General features: G+C 40.1%; 2 protein-coding genes across 5 annotated transcripts; one reads left to right on the top strand and one right to left on the bottom strand.

The window, feature by feature from the left end:
- Positions 1-876: 876 nt before the first annotated feature.
- Positions 877-9,268, bottom strand: tepsin (TEPSIN adaptor related protein complex 4 accessory protein). Of its 3 annotated transcripts, none has more exons than XM_047817119.1 (13): positions 9,113-9,268; positions 8,893-8,965; positions 8,252-8,373; positions 7,940-8,033; positions 7,498-7,565; positions 7,246-7,327; positions 6,547-6,615; positions 6,258-6,446; positions 5,535-5,724; positions 4,067-4,180; positions 3,733-3,811; positions 3,431-3,565; positions 877-3,318 (listed from the first exon to the last, which is right to left on the bottom strand). In XM_047817119.1, exons 1-13 carry the CDS (start codon positions 9,149-9,151, stop codon positions 2,791-2,793), a joined length of 1,782 nt encoding a protein of 593 aa, XP_047673075.1. In that variant the 5' UTR covers positions 9,152-9,268; the 3' UTR covers positions 877-2,790. The 3 variants fall into 3 exon arrangements, with proteins under 3 accessions (XP_047673075.1, XP_047673076.1, XP_026996416.2); XM_047817120.1 differs by having other exon boundaries at positions 8,261-8,373; XM_027140615.2 differs by having other exon boundaries at positions 8,282-8,373.
- A 159-nt stretch (positions 9,269-9,427) lies between these two features.
- ndufaf8 (NADH:ubiquinone oxidoreductase complex assembly factor 8) lies at positions 9,428-11,146 on the top strand. 2 transcript variants are annotated; one of them, XM_047817122.1, is made up of 3 exons: positions 9,428-10,027; positions 10,116-10,128; positions 10,707-11,146. In XM_047817122.1, exons 1-3 carry the CDS (start codon positions 9,947-9,949, stop codon positions 10,835-10,837), a joined length of 225 nt encoding a protein of 74 aa, XP_047673078.1. In that variant the 5' UTR covers positions 9,428-9,946; the 3' UTR covers positions 10,838-11,146. The 2 variants fall into 2 exon arrangements, with proteins under 2 accessions (XP_047673078.1, XP_026996235.1); XM_027140434.2 differs by having other exon boundaries at positions 9,460-10,027; positions 10,116-10,226.
- Positions 11,147-12,381: the final 1,235 nt, after the last annotated feature.

Genomic DNA, 12,381 nt, shown 5'->3' with positions numbered 1-12,381 from the left:
TCACTTTTGGACTTAACTTTAGCACGTCTGTATTTAATTATCGGATTTTTTTTTTTTAATTCAGGTGTCCTGTAATGTGCCCTTCTTCAGGCACTTTTATTAGTCAAGTAAACAAAATATTCAGTGACTTTTAATTGATGTGTCAGTCTGCGACGACAATATAATCTTTATTCCCAGAATATTTTGCAGAGCCTAAAAACAGTCGTTGGCCTTTTCTGCTGATGATTCAGCCGTTTCATAGGAACACAGGAAGACGCCTCGGTCTAAAAATAGACTTTTCCTTAAATAGCGGCTTAGGGCCACAGTACCACCACCTCTTAGTCATAAGAGGCATGGGATGGTTTTAGTATCTTTCCATACACCACGTTCCCCCCCCCCCCTCCGATTCTCATTCTGCCCTCCAGCTGAATGACGGACAATTATATCAGAAAGCGCTACAGCTTGATCATCCCAGAGGCTGTAATCTCGTATGTATGTAGGATCATATTATGTGTGTTCAGAGGACATATTTGAGCTTCCATATGAACTGTTCGTTTGAGAGAGATATAACTGATAACTTGCACTGACGATCTGCATTACATCCATGAGAAGGACCAGCAGTTCTGTGGGGTCGCAGGACAGGTTTTACAAAATAGTTCACATGCCTATACAATTAAAAACACAACCCTGAGAATTACTTTTCCTCTGATATTAAATGCATGTGAGCACATGTTTCAAAACTACACGAATGCTCAACCTTCATGGCCATGGACCCGACCTTCATGCCCATATTTCTCATGTGCTTTTTGATCAACTCATTCCAGAGGCAAAAACAAAAACCCCACGAGTATGCAGTGTTGTATGTTCTGAAATGCTTCCTCATTAAATCAGATGCTCTTAAATGAACAAATGTTACATTTATTTGAACATGTGGAGTTTGCACTCAAGCAGCGAAACAGACGTCGACTACAATCCTGACAATAATCGAGTTTGAGGAAGTGCGTGTTGCTTGTACTGTGTCTCAGGGGAATTTATTATAGAGTGGTGCACGAACCCCAAACTACGTTTCTGAATTGTTTTTGAAAGGCTTACAGGGCAAAAAAAAAAAAAAAAGGTTGGAAGTAAGACTATCAGTTTTGAAAATAATAATCATCACTTTCATGTTTTGTATGTAGAATTGTACATAACATAGCTAACTCATTTACAAACAAACAGTTATTTTCTCAAATGATCATCTTACAATATCAACAATAAAAGTTTTTAAATAACCGTGTTGACGTCCATCTGTAATCGAAGGTATGATTAAATACGTCGTATTTCCTGACACGTGGATATAACTAGATCCGTATCTCACACACGGCACAGACTGTGAAACCTACAGAGATGATTTTGTTCATTAAAAAGAAACATGCTGAAATGATTTCGTATGTTAACGCTTGTGGTTTTAAAGATTTTAAATGACTGGAAGACTACGGTAGCTTCGAGGAATAACCCCATAGTGCAAAAGATAAATAATTATTACATTTCTTGAAGAGACAAAATGGGTCATGCAAGGTAAACATTAGAGGAGCATAATCCTGAGGTACGTCTCCTATTCGTTTTATGTCTTCAGCAAAACACAAGTCCATAACTTGTTCTGATTAATATAGAGACAGTGACAGCTGTGATAAGAGTGGTCTCAGAGGGTTCTGATCAGGGTCGTGGCAGAGCCAGAGCTTATCCTGAGATCACTAGGCATGCAGCAGGGAAACCCGCTGGACACACAGGAAATTCATCTGTAGCCAAACCACCTACCGAGCATGGTTTTTGGAGGTGGCAGCAAAACGGAGAACCTAGAAAGAACCCACATGGACACGGTGAGAACATGTGAAAACTCCACACAGTAACCCGAACGAATCGGATATGGAATACTGACACTGTTTGGCCATTTTCTCAGTTAAAACTACTGAACATTTAGTAACAACATAAAGATACACAGACTTCAAATCCGATACAGTGGTGTCTTGATACTTGAGATTTTCAGCAGTGCAAAAGCAAACATTGCCTCATTATTATGTGCCTTCAGATTTCAACACTAAAGGATTTTTAACAAAAAAAAACGAATAAGCGTTTCGTGTGAACCATGAAGCCTGGTTAAGTAAACATTAACACTCGCTTTTCAAGATTTCGATGAGGTGATCATAAAGGGTGGAAAAAAAAAAAAAAAAAGCCAGCCATCGCTCCGGAGCTGAACTGCGTTTTTGTTTGATAGACGTCAATTGCTGCTGTGATTTCCTCAGAGTCAGCATAGAATGTTAGCATATAAGCTTGTGAAGCCTGGAGATAAACAGGAAGCTTCTTTCTCCTTTAGAGGAGGCAGCGTTGGCTTGATTCATTTTATTACACCTCACATGATGACAAATTGTCTCCGTTATTATTACACTGTATCTCATCTGTTGCTGCTCAGTTCGCCAGCAACCTTCTACCCCAAAATCCTTCCCAGTCCATTTATTATAAGCCACTAGCAGCATCTGGACTTGCAACCTAATAGGACAAACTTGTGTGTCCTTTTAAGTAACCATATAAATCTATAAACTGCCCTGATGTAGAGGTCACTTTACTCCCAAATATGACCGTGTCAGACTGGATGATTTGTTAAATGGTATCTTTTTTCTTTTTTTTCCTTCCTGTATCTGGTGTATGCTTAAATATTCACAGATATTATTCCGTTCTAGACGATTTTCTCATACGATGACTGGTTCGACCCAAAATATTTAAATTTAACAACAGAAAGTCATCTACAAGAACAGCAACATGACAGCCATCACCAGGTCACAGGTTGAGGAAGGAGAACGCAGACATTTGTGCAGCACTAGAGGGTGATGACGGCTCTGCTGTTCTTTCTGAGCTCTTCTCCATAACCATGGTGATGTCATCTCTGGTCTGGGTATCTGTTTCTACAAGAACAGGCTCAACCAGACACACTGGTTTCCCTCTGTTGATCAGCTCCATGCCACTAAACAGTGACAGTCTGGGATGGTTTACACACGACTCGGAGCTCTGACGAGGGTCTGTGGTTCTGTCTTCACTTTCTAGAACAATCCGCTCTTTTCGGATGCTCTCCGAGTCAGTAGAAACGCCCTCCTGGTCTTCTTGTCCAGCAGAGAGAGCCTGTGAATCACTTCTAGATGAAAGTTTCTTGACCGCAGCATTCAGTGGTGTTGAGAGAAAAGGACTAGTGAAGGATGGATTTAAAGGCTGATCTGAATGTGGAGAAGTGGATGATTCGGAACACGCGGCGACGTCACGCTTGGTTACTTCCGAGGAAGAACCCAATAGAGCTTCAAACTGCCTAAGAAGCTAAACAGACAAAAAAAAATAAAGCATCAAAGCTTTGTAGCACTTATTTATTAAATAACTGATTGTTTTTGAACACAATGCTCTGGCTTTATACTTCCCTCCTATTCCTTACCTTGGTTGCCTTGTTCGTCACGGGTCCTGCCGTCCCCTTACTCAACTGATTGAGACGTTCATGTGTAACACTGAAGATCTGCTCTAAAGAAAGCAGATCTGTGCACATCAGACAAGCCAGACCACACAGCGCCCTCTAGAAAAAGAAGGATGCAATGACGACTGTGTTAGATAAGAGATGATATTGTTCATTTCTTCGAGCAAAAACCGATGTGAACAGTGACACCGAGCACATCAGTAATGGGCTGGATGTTTAAATTGGACATTTACTTACTAGAGGTAATAGATTAAATTAAACAATACCATTTGGATGGTCTGGGACGGATCCTGTAGTTTGTTACACAGAAGTTCTACCACAACCTCACAGTTTAAGGTGGAGCACCTGGGGGTGGGTGTGTGTGTGTGTGTGAGAGAGAGAGAGAGAGAGAGAACCAAACACTGATTTATACAGATACTGCTGATTAAGGAATGAATTCTACAGATTTTTACAGATCATTTCCCAAGAACATCTGACTCAAGATTAAATGTTTACTGATCCAACATCAACCCTTAGAAATCCATTCGGTCAATTTTAAGTTCTTTTCTCCACACGGCAAAATCTTTTGTCTCTGAAGCATTTTAAAACATCGCCACTCACTCTTTGACGAAACGCTGGCTCTCGTTTCTGGACAGGAAGATCGTAGATCCATTCGTCAGTCTACTGATCAGCGCCATCTCCTGGCCACAGTCACCCAAATGTACAGCCTCCACACTGAGAAAGAAGAGCCAGAACCAAGCACCTCTCAAGCAGAGTGACATGAAGAACATCTCAGACTAAAAAACACCTGAAAGTGAAGCTGCAGCAAATAAAGATTTTAAAAAAAAAAGACCGGAGATTTACATGAATCTGTAAGTGATGGGTTTGTTCTCCTTAAATGGTAAGATACAGATTAAGGTTCATTTTGACGGAAGCCTAAAATCCATCCGTTATAAATCATCCAACGTGTCTGAATGACGACATGTTCACTCTCTGAATCATGGCACCATGATGGACAGGCAAGTAGAGACATTCCTAGGGCTGGGCAATTAATCGAAAAGTAATCGAAATCGACATTCAGAACCTATAATCGATCAAATTTTTCCAGGTCGATTATTTCAATTACTTTCCCATTAAAAACACTACCGCGTGTGGAGTCACGTGACCCTGCTCCGTTACGTTATGTTATTCCGCCGACATGTCGATGGATATGGCAAATTGGTGGTGTTACCTTTGGGCGTCGAAACTGTTTTTCTACAGTGTCTACATCCGACTTTCATTTTGTCATCCTTACTGAAGCCAAAATGTGTCCAAACGACGGAGACTGCGTTTTTCTTTGGTACAAGCTGCTCTTGTTGCTCAGTTGTCTGAGTGTTTAAGCTCTCCATGCTCGACATGAAAATAATGTATTTTGTTTCCAAAAGTGCAAGTTATTTATTTTTACTTTTTTTTATAAAAACAAAGTGACTGTTCGTTTTAGGCAATGTGTGCTTTAATTTCAGTTGTTCAACATTGATGTTCAATAAATAATCATAGATAGTAGATAGTGTGTTTCCTTCAATTATTTTAAAATGCAAGTAATGCACCCTTCATTCAAAAATCTCTCACTTGTAATATGTGAGCATATTTACTAAGCAAAACTTGTCAGTGAACTATGAGGGCAAAAAAAATAAAAATAAAATAATCGTTCAACTAATCGTAATCGAGTTAAAATGTTCAATTAATCGAGATTTTGATTTTTAGGCCAAATCGCCCAGCCCTAGACATTCCCCATAGTGACTGACTGTACATGGAAAGGTTACATCATAGTTTTCCCCAATTTGCTGATCCTGAAGCACAACGGAGACCAAATGTGCACAAATATTACAAAATGTACTGATTTAAATGACTGCCTTTTACCTGGAAATTGCCATTTTTAGCTCCTGATGAATCAGTGTCAATGAACCCAATCTCTCTTGCATAACCCAATCTCTCTTGCGACCCTCATTAAGCCTTCATACACTGCTATTAAACTGTAAGCCCCATTTATAAGCTCATATTTACAGCTAATTTTTTTGCTCCTGGGCTGTACAGTGATCTGACCCTTTACCGTTCTGATACGTTGTCTCCACTCTCTCCACTGCCCCCTGAGTGGCTGCCAGTGTCTGTTGACTTGCTGCTTCCCCTTACTGATGTGTGAACGACTGGCTCATTCTCCAAAGACGAGTTGTGAGAAGAGCTGTGGCCACTGCCCGTTTCCTCCCAACCGCCACTTGCCCGGCCAGGGCACCTGTGAGAGACTGAGACAGGAAATAAAACATTATTAATGCAATAACTAATGCAGTTAACATCATTAATTATACTGACTTGTTCCAAAATTCATAGGAAATAATCTGCCAGGAGAGTCAATACTAAAGAACATGCAGGTCACATGCATAAGCACACTTTCATGACAGAAGGTATAACACTGTGCTATGATCGAGTACGTTTTGCGGCACTCTGTATACAAAGTCAGATTATTGACCAGTGCATATACAAGCTATAAACAGACATCCTTTAACTCATAACTCTCTCTCATATTAATTAATATTCTCCAAATTGTAATATATGCAATACAGTTACAATATTTGGATTTTTTTTTTATAAAGTGCCATTTCCATTGATCAGGGTTTTATATTAGTGTGTCATTAACTGGTGGACCACAGTCCGGATGGAGACACTCTTAGTATTTCAGTGGTCAAAACACTGCATGCATGACCCTTTTACATAGCAGGACCTTTACAACATTTAGTTGCAAACCCCAGCCACAGAGCAAAATCATTTATTTGTGTACCTTTGCAACTGTGTGAAGGGACACTGTAAGCACAGGCGGGCACTGCAACCTCCACAACAGCAGAGGGCGCTACTACAGCCCGATAGTGATTATCGTGGAGCCGAATCCCAGGGTGCTCTGTTGGTGGAAGAACAGCGCTTGCCACCACCTCTGCAGCCTTCTGAATCTTATCCAAAATACCCACAGAACCTTATGGAGAAGATGCAGACAATGTTGTTGAAACTAGAATGAAAACAAGAGAGCGATGTGGAACATGAATCACAAAATGTAAACAAAAGTCTTGTCTTACTGAATGATTTTCTCACTGGGCTGTTTCCAAATCCCAGCATTCCTGCTCGGAGATACTCTGATCCCATTCCTATCAAAAGAATGATATGAAAAATATGACACTTGACAGATTTAACACTTTTGCTTTTTGGACTTTTCTGTTGGTGATGGAAGATCTCGGTATCCTAATGAACAAACACCTAAAGGCAAACAACAAGTTAAGTCACATGATGATGGAAAAATGAGTAAACAAATAGCTACAATACACAGATATTTAGCATTCAATAAAAAATAAACCCTGAATACTTTACACTTTATGCTGGTCAGGAACCTAGTGGATTTGAGCCGGTTCCAACTGGGAAGCATCTATCACAGGGCATCGTGCACACACATTCACACCCGAGGAAATTTAGAATCACCAAACAACCTACGGACATGTTCTTGTCAAGTGAGAGGAAACCGGAGAACCCAAAGGAAACGAACACATAGAGATCATGCACAGAAACGCAACAGATGTAGATAGTAACCTGAGCTCAGGACTAAACCTGGGACACTGGAGCTCTGAAGCAGTAATTCAGCATACCCTGCTAAATCCTGATTAATGATGCCTTTTTGTTTAAACGTATAAAAGATACATCTTACTGTACTGCTTGTTGACAACAGTAACTCCTGGGCAAATCAACAATTATGATACTTCACAAACACTTGCTCACTCACATACCTGTAGTTGGAGCTGCTGCTTTACAGGGAAAGACACCAGACCCTGAAGACATCATGTCACTGAAGAGCACACTGGCCAATTCCTATAGAAAGAGTTCAAGGACAATATAAAAGGTTCATCTCTAGTTGACATTAGTGCAAAAAGAATGGAATCTTGTTAAATTAGTGTATGTGAGTATTTTACTATTTACACACTATAAAGAAGAATCTGAAAAACTAAATATTGAAAGCAATAAAGTTCAAAATATCTCACCTGTGCTGAGACCCGGACTTTCTGAAACAGTGCATTGCCATGAACAGAGTCTGGAGGACCACTATACACTGAAAGAGATACCAAAAACATAAGATTAGTTGCTGTTCTTATTTGGTTTGTTTGTTTGTTTTTCCCTCCCTAGCAAGCCACCAGTCATCACTCATCCATCATACGACAGCTACCCACTGAGATAAGTTAAGGGCTAACAAATGCTTCCACTGAGTCACATGAAAACAGCCAACCACATATTTTTGACTGCTGCATCACAGGGCAGCGTAAAGTAAATATAACTTAAGGCAAGTTAAAGCGCAACGAATAAATATAAGACTAGTGTTTCTCAAAGATTTCCTAACTGAAAATCTATACACAGTGAAGTGAAAATTAAACGATGGGTTCTTATGTATAATTTCTCTGGTGTTAGATCCACATGGAATCTCTGTACCCGTTACTTCCTGGATGAAAGTGGCGTTTCTTCTCATCTCCGTGACAAAGTGCGGAGGACTGTGGCCACAGAGATGCAGCAGGATCTTCAGAACCTTGGACAGAGAACAAAGTTTAAACAAATTGTGGTTAACAAATCAGCTTGAAAAACGTTCTGGATGGAGGTTCAGTGAAAGTTATGCTCATGTTATTCCTTCTTAAGGTGTTTATATGCAGTGAACAATTCTAATAATATTTAGGCTGCATTTTGCACAATGCACCACACCGATCATCTGCACAGTACTAATGTGGACAAGTTCCTGGATGAAATCACCATAACAACCTGCTCGATTTGTTTCCTCACTTTAATTTTCACATGACACGACTCAACCTGCAGCCTTTCCAAAAGGTACTCAAGAAGACACTGACAGCAGCCCGGTGACTCATGGGAAATTTCTGGGATGTTTCACAAGTTAAGGCCTTTATTTGTAAGCTCTCTCACTCATTTTCTACCGCTTATCCAAACTACCTCGGGTCACGAGGAGCCTGTGCCTATCTCAGGTGTCATCGGGCATCAAGGCAGGATACACCCTGGACGGAGTGCCAACCCATCGCAGGGCACACACACACACACACTCTCATTCACTCACACACACACTCTCATTCACTCACACACACACTCTCATTCACCCACACACACACACACACACACACACAACGGACAATTTACCAGAGATGCCAATCAGCCTACCATGCATGTCTTTGGACCGGGGGAGGAAACCGGAGTACCCGGAGGAATCCCCCGAGGCACGGGGAGAACATGCAAACTCCACACACACAAGGCGGAAACGGGAATCGAACCCCAACCCTTGAGGTGTGAGGCAAACGTGCTAACCACTAAGCCACCGTGCCCCCCATTTGTAAGCTGAATACTGTAAAACTGTAAACACAACACAGTGCTGGAAAAAAGGATACTGCCAATTTCTTCGAAGAGGAACCCGGGACAAGGCGCTTCGTCATCTGCAGTCGCCTTCATTAGAGTCGGCATCTGAAGAAGCACAAGAACACACCAATGTTTACATTAGCATTGTGCTAACTGGCTAGTTAGCTAGCTATGGATAAACAAGTTAGCTAAAAACATTTCAAGGTAAAAACTCGTCCTTGTTTATACTACATTACAACATGAATGACCTACTTTTTGTAAGAAAGCCAAACGCTCCATTAATGTAGCCATTTGTTAGCAATCTGAGGTCATTCCAGTGTCTGTGTATCATAGCTGACTGGGTTAGTCTGATACACCACACTTACACCCCTCTGTTCTTGCATTTCATTGGTTTGACGCCTTCACGTCACCATTAGAGTCCACCCATGAGTGTAGCCGTTTGTGTTATTTTTTCCCACCCGTATTCGCATCTGTCCCACCTTTCTGTACTGTGATTGGATGGTCGCTCCCGTTTTAAAAATAGATCAAGGTTTGATTGAGTCTAGTGTGAACCAATCAGATTGCAGGAGGTGGGATCTGTCTCGATACGGGTAGGACGGTATTGCAGCCTTCAAGTGGTGTGAAAGTTAGCGTTAACTTGCGTTCCTGTCCTTTAAGCTCCACATGAACGTAAAACATTCTGTTTCAGTGACCTTAATTTCAGAATAATTTCAGGCTTGTTAAAATTCCTCCACACATCATTTTAGCCGAAGCGCTGACTGGACAAAACAGCTCACTATTACAACTTGGGCTTTATTGGAATTCGAGGATACAAAGGAGCACTTGAAGAAAGCATAAAGCTAGTCCACAAACATGGCGCTGCCCTTGTAGAGGGTTGTTATGTCTTTCGGATTTGTTTGTTTCTTTTGCTAATATACTGCGTGATAAAGATATAATTTTGTAACAGTGACCTTCGTTTATTGCACTATGAATCGAATTCATATCGATGAAATGACTTTTTATCAAACATAGAGGGTAGTTTAGGGAGCTGACTTTGGCACATGCTGTATGTAGTGTAGGAGGCGGGACTTGTGCGTGTTGTCAGTCATGTCAGGGAGAAACGTTTGGTCCAGTAGCCGGCAGAGGATGAGGAGATTCCCTGAGATGTTTGCTCGGTGCTCAGGGGAGGTAAACATCAAACTTAGTATGAACACGTTTTGGTGTTTAACCTCACTGTATCTCTCTGAACTAATATGTGAACTGCTTTGTGTTTTAGGCAGCTGCTTATGGTAAATGTGTGGCTTCCACTACAACTGGGAAACAGGAGCTGAAGAAAGATTTGTGTCTAAAAGAGTTTGAAGCTCTAAAGAGATGCTTCATCAACGCTGTTAGTTCTACTGATATACTTATACAGCTCAAACAATATTAGCTATTTCATACTGATCTGTGCTTCATTAGAAGTCATTAGATCTTATTAACACTGTATACAGTTTAATGCGAATGTGCATTGTTTTTTTTTTAGGACAAAATTATTTTTTTTTAATGTATAATGTCCTTGACAATACAATTAAGTTAAAACTCTTCAAATGAGAGGTCCTGGGATCACTCTGGTTTGTTCTTGTTCTGATTGTTGTGGGGTTTTTTTTTACCCAGAAATTGTAAAGGCTACAGATTTGTTAAAGCTGCTGTTTTGCTGTAGTTTAGCTGTTTTTATTATTGTTTTTTTTAATACTTAATAATAATATCTGCATAGAAAATAGTTAGCAAAACTATCTCTTTATTTCTTTTCATGTTTTATTAAATTACCTAAAACAAAGTTGAGGATCAACTTGAATCAGAACTCTAATGAATTCATTTTTCTTTGCAGGCAAATCAGCGTATCAAGTAGAGGAAGAATACACTTTGTATGCCTTGTTGGATAATTACTTGCTGCTGAGACATTCGTTCACTTATCTTCAGGAAGTGCTTTATCCTGGTCAAGGTCATGGTGGATTCTGAGCCATTTCAAGAAACATTAGGCTTAAGACTGGAATAGATGCTGAGTAGGACATCGATGCATATACATTCAAATGTAGAGGTAATTTAGTAAAGACAATCCACCTAAGGGCATGTTGTCGTTTTTTCAAAAAGTGTGAGGAAACCAGAAAACAGAGAACATATGAAACACCAAACAGACAATAACCTAAATTTAGGTCATACTGCCACATTTGTTGTTAATATTTTTTTCCGTTGTTGTGCTTTTTGTTTAAATGTTTGAACATTCATAACAAAATCTTGGTGCATAAAATAAATGATTTATACGTCTCAGGTTTTGAGTGATCAGTGGGAAGTGGGTGTGTGGGGAAATTTTCCTGCAGTGTGGTTTTCCATGCTGCTGCAGTAATGTATGGAAAGGTTGTTCTCCCACACACTCTTTCTGTCTCTATTATCTAGAACAATTTAATAGATTAGATCAAGATGTGCATAAAGGACTTGAGGGAACCAAAAGCAGACTATTCATTTGCTTTAGAGTAATAGAGAGAGAGAGACCGAGAGCGTGCTGGGGCGTCTGAGTGGCTGTAGGAGCCAAATCAGACCGGATGAGTAATGAGGTGTGTTATGACTCTAAGGGTGGCACAACCTGGCCTTCACTCCTGATCTCGGAGCTGCTGTGAAGAGGCACCTTAGAAAGACAGAGCTCGGAAGAACTGGTCCTGGTGCAGTGTGAACAGGTGATAAACATAAAAGGCTTGATTAATGTATTGCCATGAGCTTCATGTCACACACATCCTGAAAGCTCATAGACCACAGTTCTGCACATATGGAAACCCAGGCTGCAATGGTGTTACTGACACCCTGCTCAAGAACCTAACCCCTTGTTATCCATGTTAATTGATGGTGTGGCCATAAAGTCCAAGTCACTAATGACTTGAGATCAACATACAATCTAAACAGCCAATTAGAAAATTTACAACAGACTCTGGTTTCTAAACGTTTACAGCTAAAGTTAGGGTGACTGTAAAACCTACTTGATGTATGTGTAGAAAAACACAGGGCTGAAACATTGCAGTTCGTCCTCAAGTGGAGTGAGTAAAAGGTGTTAATTTAAAGGTTCTGGCTCTGTGAAAATGTTTCTATTCTACCAAACCTAGGTTTATTAAGCTGAACGGTTGACTGAAGCTGGTTTATTTCATTGAGTGTGTTTTCATTTGTTACGATATCGACTATTACAGTCTCTCTTCATTACTGCGGCACAATAATAACATCCCAAAACAATGTGAATGCTTCATTAATTTCTTATATAGGAACGATTGAAGATTTTTTTTCTATAAAGACACTGGGTACATGATGTATTTTTTCCTTACTGTAAATGTGTGACTAATAATTTTCTCTGCTCAGTGCAATTTTCTTCACAATTATATAATTACATAAAATTTAAGGTCATTTACAAAAATGTTACAGGATTTGAAGTGTGCATCAGGACATCATGAGTAAAAGCAAAGTTTTAAAATATGGCAAATTAATTTACAGCTATTGTAAACTTGTAGGAAGCGACATCGATT

Source organism: Tachysurus fulvidraco, chromosome 8, assembly GCF_022655615.1.
Source record: "Tachysurus fulvidraco isolate hzauxx_2018 chromosome 8, HZAU_PFXX_2.0, whole genome shotgun sequence".
Taxonomy (NCBI): domain Eukaryota; kingdom Metazoa; phylum Chordata; class Actinopteri; order Siluriformes; family Bagridae; genus Tachysurus; species Tachysurus fulvidraco.
Note: the sequence above shows the minus strand (reverse complement) of the source record. Positions and strands in the feature narration are given on the sequence as shown.